This window comes from Phytophthora sojae (assembly GCF_000149755.1).
Source record: "Phytophthora sojae unplaced genomic scaffold PHYSOscaffold_1, whole genome shotgun sequence".
Taxonomy (NCBI): Eukaryota; Oomycota; class Peronosporomycetes; order Peronosporales; family Peronosporaceae; genus Phytophthora; species Phytophthora sojae.
The window spans coordinates 7,143,109-7,155,690 of NW_009258115.1; the positions used below are offsets into that span (position 1 = coordinate 7,143,109).

Consider the following 12,582-nt stretch of genomic DNA (forward strand, 5'->3'; position numbering starts at 1 on the left):
TAGGAACTACTACTGGCTGAACCTGTATCGGCTCCTGCACTTAAACCAGTTGAGAGTCGAGATGAAGTCCATCCCACTGAGCAAGCGGGAGAATTGTACTCGTCCAGAAGTTCGAATGATGCTGGCGTACCGCAGCCACTGGAAGCTAGCGATACATTCGGCTACGGTGATGAAGAGTTCGAGGTATTTCTGAGCTTACTTACTTACAGTCTCATTTGGTTTCTGAACGCTCACTTTTCCCATTTTTTTTTGTGCTCTAGGAAACACTAGAATCCAGGCAGGACGAGCAAATTTCCTCAAAAGTGGCAGTACGCATTCTTGTCATTTTCATAACGTGAATATTCGTGGTGTGGTTAACTGAATTGCTTCGATGCACAGATTCCTGAAGTCGCTCAGAACGCCACAGGCGTTGAATACAGCGCTGATTATGAGGCCGATGCGTTTGAAGCTGATACTGGGGCTACACACGAAGTTACAGATACTGCACCTTCGGAGCCTTTACAAGCGATCACAGAAACTCCAGAACCTGCCGCCCAAGCTGTTGGCGATTCCGTTGTGGGCAAAGCCTCGAAGCTGAATTCGTTGCTTGCGAAATATGGCGACTTTTACACACTGGACGATGAGGATGACGAGAAACTGGACAAGAATGACGATCATCAACCGATGGAGGCCCAAGCGCCAATTTCAACTGAACCGGATATATCTACAGCTATAACTACACCCTCTCCGGTACCTGCAGCACCTACACCACTAGTCGAATCACCATCGGTACGTAACTTAGTCATTATTAGTTTCTTCTATCACTGCTGATATACTGTCAACTTCCTCCCGCAGAGTCCACCACCACCTCCCCCTCCAGATGAGGATGAAGACGATGATCCAGAGCTAAATCACTTTACCTTATATGCCCCCACTGGTGATATCCGGGCCAAAGCGGGTGTTACGGCGGTGCAGCAAGCAACCCCGACAGCGCATGTGCGAGAAAATCGTCCAATACCGTCAACACCAGCCGACCGATTCAGAGAGATTGAGAACCACGTTGCTTCGCTTCGTTTCGTCCAACCTGCTGGGACACCAACCATCGCTGCGGCAAATTCCCCAGCAACCGACGCAGTACACCCAGTCTCCGCTAGGGTTCTAGCTACTCATCAAGATGCGGTATCTCGTACTCCCCCTCCATACATCGAACCGATGTCCATCTCATTTGATGCTGGCCTCCTAGCTGAGGACGAGGATATCCAGCGTGAGATCGACGAGTTTGTGCGTAGCTCCCAGATAATGCGGCAGGAAACCCGGGCTGCAGTGCAACGAGCCAGCATAGCAAGAGAGAACGGGCTAGTGCTGCGTCTTCAGCAGGCTCAGCGTCAGATACTTCAATTGAAGGAGCATATCCAAACAACGGCAAGGAATGAGCCACCAGCGCTGGAGCGTGGTAACCATGCAACGTCCGGACACATTGATGTGGACAAAGATAACGGTGATCAAGCCTCCAAGGAGTTGGCCGCGGCGAAGGCAACGTCGGGTGTTTCTCAAGTTGCCTATAGCAAGCTTCAGAAAGAGATCAAGACTCAGGACACTTTGATCGCGGCTTTCCAGAAGGAGAACGAGCGTTTGATGCAGCAGCTGAAGCAAGTTCGCCAGGATGTCCAGTATGACGTGCATGAAGCAAACGAAGAGCTACGTCGGCAAATCAAGAAGCTTCAGGACCAAGCGGGCGAGGCTGCTACCATCGGTGTCGGAGGTGATCTCACAAGTAAAGCTCAATACCGAGTTGCGGTAGAGGCTCGGTTAGAAGCTGAAGCTCACGCTATAGCCCTGCAAGAGGAGCTTGCTGGAGTTCGGTTATCGTACCAGCAGAAGCTGAACGAGATTACGCTGGAGTTGGATCGAGTGAAGAAAGCCAAGGTCGAGCTGGAGTGTCGCTATGAAGGTGTAGACCTGACCCAAGTAGCGCAGGAGGCGCAGCACGCTCGCGAGCTTCAGACCGAGCTAGATCTGGGCAAGAAAGAGCACGCGCATGCGCTGAGCGCATTGCAGAAGAAGCTTGACTGGTACGTGGAGAACCAGAGACTTCTCGATGATCAAGATGAAGAGCTACGAAGGCTGCGTCGCCAGGTCGCAGCTCAACCCCCCGAAGTTCCAGCAGAAACACCGTCTAAGGAAGAGCGACCCAATGTCAAAGCATCGCCTGCTCGCCCGCATCGTCGGTCACCGAACGATATTCGACGCATTCAGGAGCTTGAAGGTCGTCTCGCGGAGCTGGAAGAGGCTATGCGTCGTCGACACCCCGACAGCTTGGCCAACCTCATCTTGGCTTCTCGTCGTGCAGATGAAGAATCCAAGACGCGCGCCCTAGAGCGTGACTACGAAGACAAGCTCGAAGCGTTGTCACGCGAGCTGGAGCAAGCCCACGAAGCCAGTGAAACGAGGTTGGCGAGCTTTCGTCAGCAGCAGGAGAAGTTGTTACTGCAGTATCGACGCAAGATCAAGGAGCAAGAGAAGCAGCTAAAGCAGCTGAGCAAGGCTCCACTATCGCACAGAGCTGCGTCCAAGGACTCGACTGGGACTTCAGACGCAGAGCTGGTCAAAGTACGGCGGTTTTATACCGACAAGATCAAGGAGCTGGAGCGCAAGTGGGAAGCCAAGTATCGCTCACTAAGGAAGCAACAATACTCTGGCCTGAGCAGCAACCAGCAGGTGCAAGACGGACTCACGTATGCAGATTCTACCCTGGTGATTGCCAACTTGCAGCGTCAGATTCGAGAGCAAGAAATGGAGCTGAAGCAGGAGAAGGCGAAGGTGGAACAACTCGAGGCGGAGAGTCAATTGCCAACCCTACATCCAGAGGACTCACCAGCAACGAACGATATCCCGTCCAAGTCCATACGACCAGACCAGCAAAAGGAGCTCGAGAAACAAATCGCTGACCTGAAGTCCCAGTTAGAAGACAGCGAGAGTGCTCGAGCCCGACTAGCGCAGACGTTGACTACGGTTCAAACTCTGGGCTTAGCGCGAGCACTGAATTCTGAGACCACGTCAACCGCGACCGAGACAGAGGCTACCAAAGTGACTAAGCCTACCATATCCAAGGACACTGAAGCTGAACTTTCACAATTGAGGCAAGACCTGGCAGTAGCTCGCGAAACTCTCGGCACCGAGCGAGCCGCTTCGACTGAGAGAATCATCAGGCTTGAGAAGCAGATCACTGAGCAGATCGAGAAGAACGCAGTACTGGAGGCCCAGTTAACTGGCAACCAACGTGAGATGGAAAGCCTTCAGACGCTGGCACTGGAAGCGGAGCGACACAATCGAGCTCTGGAAGCTCAGGAGCGACGTGTACCGGAACTGGAAGAAGAGGTGCTAGCCTTGCGTCGCGAGCTGGAGCTTCCCCGTACGCCGTCCATGGTGCAGTACCGGTCTCTTGAGCTCAAGGTGGCGACGCTGGAGCAGAAGCACAAACTGCGCGAGGCCGAGCTCAAGGTGGTGCTCGATCGAGCACTGACATCGACTCACCTGGAGCAGCTCAGTCGCGAACGTGCCCATCGAGCAGCCATGGCCGCCAAGAACGCCGAGATCGCGTCTTTCAAGCGCCAACTCGAGGAGATCCTCGACGAACTCGCACAACTGCAGCAGCCGCCCTCGTTACGCGCAAAGAGATCCAACCAACCTGAACAAAAAGAAGAGGGGGAAGAAGATGTATCATGGTAATCTAAGCGAAGAAAAGAAAAAAACAATGTTGAGGCATTCTCCTGTTGGCAAAGCATCTATTGGGGCGTGCGGTTAAATAGCAAAAGCACGGGGGACCGGAGCTCTCGAAACCTCCAGCACAACCAAGTGCGAGCGAATGAAGCACCGCGCGTAATGTAGCCTAGCTCTGGAGCTGCTCCTGGTGCGTCGTATCGTATTCTTGGCCCTGCGTCTGCTGCTTGACGGCTCCCTTGTCCTCCCTGCGTCCAAACCTTAACTGTGCGCTGCCTTAGGTCATGGAGTCGATGAGGGCGCTGCGCATGGTCGTGGCAATGGAGGCCGGCTGCGCGTTCTGGAGCTTGAAGATGCTCTCGATCACCGAGATCTCGGTGGACGTCGTGTCCAGGCCGCAGAAGGCCGTCCAGTCGTTCACCACGAGGCCGGCGCCGATCACGTCGCTACCGCGGTTCACGGTACCGGCCACGACGGGCACCTGCAGCAGCGAACTGAGCTCCTCCTGGTCCTCGACGCTCGTGCGCGGGTGCACGAGGCAGCCCTGGTTGGACAGCGCGCTGTAGCTGCCCACGAGGGCGTTGCCCGCCACCGTCTGGCGGAAGACCTCGACGCCGAGCGTGTCGGCCACGATCTCCTCCGTCTCGCGGTCCAGGTCCGTGTGCACGAGCGCCACGTGGTCGTTGGTGGCGATGCAGTTGCCGAGCGCCGAGAGCCGCTCCTCCACGCGCTGCACCACGACCGAGTCGGGCAGCGAGTTGCGGATGTGCTGCATCTCCTGGTCCGTGGTGGTGCTGGGCAGCAGCAGGCCGCGCTTGTTGCCCACGGCCACGCGGCCCACGAAGCGGCAGCCGGCGATGCTGGCGTGCACCACGGGGATGTGGTCGGCCAGCTCCGACTCGAACGTGCTGTAGAAGTTCTCCGAGCCACCCACGCACACGAGGCAGTACGAGTTGGTGAGCTTGGAGAACACGCCGATCTCGTTGCTGTTCTCGAACTGGCAACGGATAGCCATGGCTGTGTGTGTTGTGTGTGTGTGTGTGTGTGTGTCTTGGGTGCTGAGGGTTACGGGGGGGGGAGGGAGCGCGACGCGGGTGACTCGGGAGCTCCTGATTGACAAATGGTCGGAGCTGCTCGCCACCAACGACCACCAACTTCCCCGCTTGATACGATTCGGAGTTAGCAGAAGCGGAGACCGAAAAGATTGTTCCGAGAATACGACTGTCCTGATGAGACTGTCTTCCTTAAACTGTTTGGTATTTGTGAAAGGGCGGTTTTAAACGGACAGAGTTAAGACCAGCACTCGTCTGAAGCACCATCATTCTGAAAAAGGCAACATGTGCTGGGGCTGCTGAGGAGGACGCAGGCATAGCTCTGAGAATTCTCCTCTCTCGTGGAGCTCTGTCAAGTTTGGTCGGCAGAAAGCGGTCGCAGCGTGCAATGTGGACGCTAGGACAGTAAAGCGATCTGGTGCTCCAAGATGATGGCGACAAGTGGTGCGAGGTTCGCACTGCGACTCAAGCAAAGGACTTGAACGATGGAAAATCAATCGAGCTGTGTCTTTTTTTTAACAAGACATAGCTCGATTGGTTTTTAAAACAAGACATAGCTCGATTGATTTTCCATCGCTTTTAAAAAAGCTTGAAAGCTTATAAAAAACTACATGCATTGAACGCCAATAAATGTTGGGAACTCGAGGTAAATTAGGTATGCGTCTCACATGTTCTTCGAGTAATTTTCACTTTCAAATTTCAACGCCACACGTGGAGGAAGCAGCCGTGCAACCAAGTCGTCAAGGGTGCAAACCGAACTACCGTACCCCACAGAAAAAAACGTCGTTGATCTTTCTCGTTTCGTACTCAACTTACCGCTAAAAAAACTCTCATTTTCTTCAAAACGGTTTTCTTCATGTAGTTATATGCGTTTTGTTTCGCTAAAATTGTGGTTTCTTAAAGATTTGCCTGAGAGCTGGAAATGGTAATCTAAGTACTTGTATTAATAATATAGTAATAAAATGTTATACCATCTTTCTGGGAGGTGCGATAGTTGAATTATGGACCCCTCTACCGTTTCTTTAGAAAAGTAAAGCTTGAACCGAATTGGGATCTACATTCAATTTATTGCATACAATACAAAATAAGTTCAAAACCTGGACGGCAACAATTTGTTTCAGGGGAAATTGCAATTTGGGAATTTGCTAATGACCAAAAGTCAGGACTTCTGAAAGTTAGAATTTGCACTGTCCTAAATGTAAGAATTAGAACTTCCAGATTGGTGGTGAGCATCATGCTGGTAGGTCTGTTTCCAGTATAAGCCTGCTCTCGGCTAGCAAAACGTTATTAATACAACATAAAGCACAACTGTGAGTCTTACTCTCGATTCCCCAGCAGCCACCAACACGGCCGGGCAATAGATTGATCTGGTCTTGCTCGTGGGTTCCTTGCTAACTGTAAGTTCAATGCATATAATGTCTCGTTGGCCACAAGAACTGGCTGTCTTTTGTTCTCATCTAGCCCAACGCAAGGTCAACCTCTCAAGTTAACCGAACACGAATCAGGACGCGACGTTTGGTTCTAGTATTGTATTAATAGTGTCTTCCAGATCTGGCGTGCAAATCTGAAAGTTAACTGATTAGCAAATTCCAAGTACCAAATTCCAATTTCCCCAAAATGTTTTGACAAATTGGAGCACCATCATGAAAAAAAGGAACATGCGACTCACCCTCACCTAATCTGCTGAGGACGGAAGCAACCGCTGTCACCTCCTCTTATCGCGTGTGGTCGGCAGAGAGCGGCGTGGGTCCTTCAGTTTCTGAGGCCATGCTGTAGAGTAAACGACTTTGCTCCGCGCTCGGCACTCTTCGACGGTCGCTCCCAGGTCGAAGGGCCTGCAAGGCGAAGCCCGTCGGATGACCTGGTTGAACCCTCGATCACTCTCGGCGTTCTCAATGGAGGAGCTGGACTTCATCTGTTCGTCGTGCGTGTGCGATGCGGATTCCGACGGCCGCGACAACCTGCCGCTGCAAGACGATGGCGACAAGGTGGTGCGAGTCGATCAACTGCGCAAGGACTTCGACGACTGCTGCTCCTGCGTCTTCGATCGCCTCACGTACATGTGGAGGAAGAAGACGTTCAACCACTGGCGACAATTTGTCAGAGGTGCCAACTCAGCGGATGCTGAACAACGTGACCGCACGAGATCAAGAACCTCGTCAGTCAGCAGAAGCAGGTGCGGCAGCTTCATGGAGACGATCGGCGACGGTGTGAGCAGCAGCAGGAACGTGCTTCTGGACATCACGCCGGCGCTGCACCTCGTCGTGCGGTACCTGCACGTCGACGACGTCTACCGCCTGATGATCACGAGCAAGTCCATCTGCCATGAAGTTGGTCGGGCCACGCATGCGCTTTCGTTCATTCGAGCGCGTCGGGTGATTGTGGACGAGCACTTCAGCACCCTCCCGATGCAATTCCCCAATTTGAAGGAAGTCAACTTGACAGGCTGTTCGAACCTTACCGACGAATCCGTTGAGCAACTTGCCCAGATCCCCAGGATGGAATCGATTGCGCTCAAAGGATGCTACCAGGTCACGGACAAAGGGATTATCGCGTTGACGGAATCCCTGTCGAGCTCACTCACGTCTCTCAATCTCGGATACTGCAAGGTCGTGAGCGATGAAGCTGTGTCGGCCATCGCTGCTAATCTCCCGAAGCTAAACTACCTGAGTCTTCGTGGCTGCAGCCAGGTCGGTGACATTGGTATCCGGGAGCTAGCTCGGCTCAAGCACTTAACGACTCTAAACCTCTGGTACGCTAACCAAGGTAACCTTACGGATGACGGAATCTCCGCGCTCGCAGGGGTAACGTCGCTTACGAGCCTCAACCTGTCGAACTGCAGTCAGCTCACTGATGTGGGGATCAGCTCTCTCGGCGCTCTTGTCAACCTGCGACACCTCGAGTTTGCCAACGTCGGTGAGGTGACGGATAATGGTCTCAAGGCGCTAGCTCCGCTGGTGGATCTCATCACGCTTGACATTGCTGGATGCTATAATATCACGGACGCGGGCACCAGCGTGCTGGCCAACTTCCCCAATCTGTCGAGTTGCAATCTCTGGTACTGTTCTGAGATAGGCGACACGACATTCGAGCACATGGAGTCGCTGACCAAGATGCGATTCCTGAATTTCATGAAATGCGGCAAAGTCACGGACAAGGGACTGCGCTCCATCTCGAAGCTTCGCAACCTGACTTCTCTGGACATGGTTAGCTGCTTCAATGTGACGGATGATGGTCTCAATGAGCTTGTGGGGCTGCACCGACTCAAGTCCCTCTATCTTGGAGGCTGCTCTGGCATTCGGGATGATGGCATCGCCGCACTTTCGCAACTGAAGTCGCTGGTGATTCTTGACCTCTCTAACTGCCGCCAGGTTGGCAATAAAGCTCTGCTCGGGCTGGGTGAGCTGCACAACCTCACCAACCTCAATCTCATGCGCTGCAACCGGATCGATGATGAGGGCATCGCGTACCTTGCAGGACTCAAGCGACTGAAGACGCTCAACCTGTCCAACTGCCGTCTTCTCACGGATGCAGCGACCACGACGATTGCTCAAATGACAGAGCTTGAGTCGATTGTGCTTTGGTACTGCAACAAGCTCACAGATACTGGGGTCATGAACTTAGCGTCTCTCACGAAGCTGCAGTCGATCGATCTTGCGAGCTGTTCCAAGCTGACTGACGCGTGTCTATCGACGTTCCCCTCAATACCCAAGCTCACATCGCTGGATCTTGGGAACTGCTGCCTCCTCACGGATGAAGGCATGGCGACTCTGGGCAAGGTGACGTCGCTGACTTCATTGAATTTGTCGGAATGCGGAGAAATCACGGATGCGGGGCTTGCTCACCTCGCGGCACTCGTCAATCTCACGAACATTAATCTCTGGTACTGCACAAAGGTAACCAAAACTGGCATTGACCACTTGCCGGTGCAAGCTGTGGACTACTAGCTCTGTCGTCCAAATTCGTAGCGTGCGAAACATAAATGTGGTAGTGTTTTTGCGTTGTACAAGTACAGTAGTAGCGTGCCAAAATTGCGGTAATTCATTTGTTCGTTGTTCTTGCTCCTTCCGACGCTTTCCTACGAGCCTGTCGTATTCCTTTCCCAGTGTAATGCCGCTAGAGTGCCTTCGTTTATGCCCCACGACGACGAGCAAGGATGGCAGCTAATTCGCTGTTGGCTCCACCGATGCCTCCGTTTGCAGGGGAACTTTGAACACTCTCGCCAAACTTCCGCACCGATTCCATGGACGCCTTTGCAGACTTCCTGTACGTAAGCGCATGCTTCCGAGCTTCCTTCTCAGCCTGCTTCTTGGCTTTCTTTTCAGCGACGCGGCGCAAACGCTCCGCTTCACGCTCTCGGCTGCGCTGCTCTTGGCGCTGCGCCCGCATCGCCAACTCTTCCTCGCGTTGCCGTTCCAGTTTCTTGCGGCGTGCCTTCTCACGTTTGCGGCGCTTGCGAATGTACTCGTCAGGCACTCCTGGTGTCACATGAATCTGTACACTGTTCGCGTCGCCTGTAATTCTGTCGTGTCCAGCCGAAACAAACTGAATCTGCTGCGATGGTGTTTTCGACAGTCCAACACTCGCGGCGCGGCGGAGACGAATAGAGTCACTGAAGCTGATCGGAGTTGCTACACTCGCCAAGGAGCGTATTGCGTCCACAAGCGTGACGGCGATCTCGGTTTTCTTCTCCGATAGAAGGAGCTGGTCTTCAGGCATTTCCGTAGACATGAGTCCAATCACCTTGTCATACACGCGGGACGGCGTATAGAATCCAAGATCGGGCACCACTTCCAGCTGCTTGCAAACATCGTTGCAGTAAATCTTGCCAGTGTATCGGCAATGGTGGCGGCGGTTGAACAGCCCGAACTTCTTGCCGGTAGACATACACACCATCGTAGATTTATTGTCCACCCAGTTGCTCTTGTTAGGTTCAGCAAGGAGCGGTTCTTGACGCACTTTCAATACGAAGTACTGATCAGCCATTGTACTCATCGTGATTTCTTCAATAGCGGTCAACCGTAGACGACGACGAAGGTACACCAAAGGAGGCACAAACGTGCTCTTCGGATCCACCACAGGCTGCCACGTACGCTTCTCCATTAGATACAAATACTGGTCCGTGACAATCAGAACCCGTCCTGCCAGCGCAATTGGTGATCCGTCGGGAGATACTCCAGCAATCGGACAAGCCTTTTGAATCTCATCCATAAACACAATCTTCTCGGAGTCGCCATAGTGCTGGATAATCCCCATGACCGCTTCGCGAATAGTACTGTCTCGCAGATAGTCTCCGTCGAAAGGGCGGTAAATACTCACGCGCTGACGTTGCTTGTTATTAGACGCGTACAGCTTGGTGATGTCGTGGCTGAGCTGCAGCAAATGACGACGGCCATAGTACTTCTTCCACGCCTTCTGAATCCGCATCACGAACGAACCAAGCTTTTTCTCTCGCAATTTCTCCAGCTCGAAAAAGGTTTCGGGTGTCTGGATGAACACCATTGTTTTTCCAAGCTGAACTTCCTTTTCAAGTTGCGGAAGCGATTTTACAGCAGCGCGCAGAACTGCTTGGGTACCCTTCTTATCCGATCCACGGAACTCTGGGTAGGTCTCCTTGCTCAGCAGTCGGAAACGATCCACAAAGCGGCCATAGTCTCCACGGTAGGCGTAACCTGCACGGCGAACCTTGACGTTCTCAAGAAGACCAAGATACTTGATCTGGTGTACCACGCGACGATCATCCATCTTGTTGGGCTGTTTCTGGTCGTTGGACTTGATGCAGCGCACGTAGTGAGGTGTGCAGTCCATCAGCGCAGTGACAAGAGCTTCACATTGAGTACGGATCTTGTATCCGGCCGTGTTCGCCATCCGTTTGTCATTCAGGTCGATCTCCTCAGGGAAAATGTAGCGCATGAGCTTGTTGGACGTCTCACTGATGATGAGCGCGATGTCCTTGCTCAAGAAATCCTTGTTCGAGTCTCCAAAGCCGTCAATGTTGTACTGCACGTCACCTGCATAGTGTTTGACCTCGAAAGTCTTGCCACGCTTGGAGAAGTGCGGATGGGACCCATGGATCCCTGCGACCTTCTCCAGGAAATTCGCATCCACGCTTTCTCCCTGTCGGGAGTGCATCGTTTTGACTGTGTCGTCAAGAATGAGGAAGATGCCGGGCGTAGGGCGACGCGCTTCGATCAAATCGCACACGACCTTGTTGTTGAAGAACGGAATCGGTGACCATGCGATGCCTTCGCGCGCGTACTCCTCCTGCTCGCTCTTGAGCGTAAGTTCGATGAAAATCTGCTGCAGCTTCTCGTTCACGTAGTTGATGCAGAACTGCTCGAAGCCGTTCTTGTCGAAGATTTCAAAGCCGTAGATATCCAGAATACCGATCTTGGTCATGTCTTCAATCTCCAGGATCTCGCCATGCTTCTCCGCCTTCTTTTCAATGTCCAGCGCGTGGTTCACGCGCTCCACCAGGAAGTCGAACAACCGGTCGTACACAGCCTTGGCAATCGAGTCCCGCTGCGCCGTGGCTTGGCTCGTGTTCTGCGGCACCTCGTACGACTCAATCTTCCCACCAGGCGCCATCGTCTGCAGCAACTTGTAGCACAGAGCGTGCTCCACACGCGCCGCATCAAGGCCCAACAGTTCACACGCGATCTTCAAGCTCTCGCGGTCGCGCACAGAAGAACCTTCCGCATCCCCCACAGTCTCCGGCTGGAAGTGCACGTTGCCAATGTGCAGCACCGCCGCCAGCGTCTGGATCACCAGCTCGATCTGCTTCCGTTTGATGCCCACGTGCTGCATGGCCGCCATGGTCTCCTCGAACTCCTGCGCATCGTTGACATCGTCGACGTCATAGCACCCACTGACCTTCAAGTAGTGGAAGCTGTCGGGCCCGCCTCGGTCCAAGTAGAGCTTCTGCTTGGCTGCGGCCGGCAAGCCCGCCAGCACCTGGTAGAAGATGTGGAAGTTCCTCTCTCCCTTGCCGGGCTTGACGACGCGCGACTTCTCCAGCAAGTAGTTGGTGACCTTGCCACCTTGCGGCCGGCCCGCCGAGTCGAAGAGCAGCTCGAAGTACTTTCCGAAGCGACTCGAGTTGTTGTTGCGCAGCGTCTTGGCGTTGCCAAAGGCCTCGAGCAGCGGGTTGCTCTCCAGGAAGGTGCGCTTGACCTTGTCGACGCCCGCGCCGCTGCCGCTGACGCCCGCGATGTAGTTCTGGATCTGCTTGGAGGCCTCGGTCTTGCCGGCGCCGCTCTCGCCGCTGATGATGACGCACTGGTTGTCCTCCTCGCTGAGCATGGTGCGGTACGTCTCCTCGGCCGTGGCGAACACGTGCGGCGGCACGTCGACGCGCGCCTTGTGCATGTAGGCGTGCATGCTGTCCTCGCCGTAGATGTCCAGCCACTTGTACGGGTTCACGACCACGAGCACGTGGCCGATGTACGAGTAGATGACGTCGGCGGCGTGGCGCATCTTGAGGTTCTCCAGGATGGACGTCTCGCTCACGGACGGCAGCAGCACCAGGTCGTCCACACCCACGACCACGCGCTCGTCGCCGAACACGCTTGCGTGCTTGGCCGCAGCGGCGGGCTTGCGTCGCCCCATGGTCTGCTCTCGGTCTCCGTCCGAGGGTGAAGTTGCTACAGCTGCTTGAAGGGCGAAGTTCCCAGTCTGGGGGGAAATCGAGCGAGCGACCCAGCACGTGAGACACTGTGGCCGTATCTGCCTTTTCATCCGGACCCGGTCTTATACTAGGCTTTGTATAAGGTCGGACCCCTGGGACATATTCGAAATAGAGAGGTTTCGCAAAGCAACTTGTGGGAGTTAG

The 12,582-nt window shown here is 54.0% G+C and overlaps 4 protein-coding genes across 4 annotated transcripts; 2 read left to right on the forward strand and 2 right to left on the reverse strand.

Moving 5' to 3' along the window:
• Nucleotides 1-2,271: 2,271 nt before the first annotated feature.
• On the forward strand, nt 2,272-3,708 carry PHYSODRAFT_476318 (hypothetical protein; the record flags this gene model as incomplete). The annotated part of the gene is made up of 1 exon (XM_009517688.1): nt 2,272-3,708. The coding sequence occupies one exon, from the start codon at nt 2,272-2,274 to the stop codon at nt 3,706-3,708; it is 1,437 nt and encodes a 478-aa protein (XP_009515983.1).
• A 268-nt stretch (nt 3,709-3,976) lies between these two features.
• On the reverse strand, nt 3,977-4,714 carry PHYSODRAFT_322344 (hypothetical protein; the record flags this gene model as incomplete). Its single annotated transcript, XM_009517689.1, has 1 exon — nt 3,977-4,714. One exon carries the CDS (start codon nt 4,712-4,714, stop codon nt 3,977-3,979), a length of 738 nt encoding a protein of 245 aa, XP_009515984.1.
• A 1,932-nt stretch (nt 4,715-6,646) lies between these two features.
• PHYSODRAFT_322345 (hypothetical protein) lies at nt 6,647-8,698 on the forward strand (the record flags this gene model as incomplete). Its single annotated transcript, XM_009517690.1, has 1 exon — nt 6,647-8,698. The coding sequence occupies one exon, from the start codon at nt 6,647-6,649 to the stop codon at nt 8,696-8,698; it is 2,052 nt and encodes a 683-aa protein (XP_009515985.1).
• Nucleotides 8,699-8,831: 133 nt separating this feature from the next.
• Nucleotides 8,832-12,431, reverse strand: PHYSODRAFT_537381 (hypothetical protein). The gene has a single exon (XM_009517691.1). The coding sequence runs from the start codon at nt 12,357-12,359 to the stop codon at nt 8,883-8,885; it is 3,477 nt and encodes a 1,158-aa protein (XP_009515986.1). The 5' UTR covers nt 12,360-12,431; the 3' UTR covers nt 8,832-8,882.
• Between the last annotated feature and the right edge of the window lie 151 nt (nt 12,432-12,582).

Bases quoted from the DNA above. Each gene is read 5' to 3' on its own strand.
- PHYSODRAFT_537381 (XM_009517691.1), bottom strand. From the start codon at position 12,359: ATGGGGCGACGCAAGCCCGCCGCTGCGGCCAAGCACGCAAGCGTGTTC.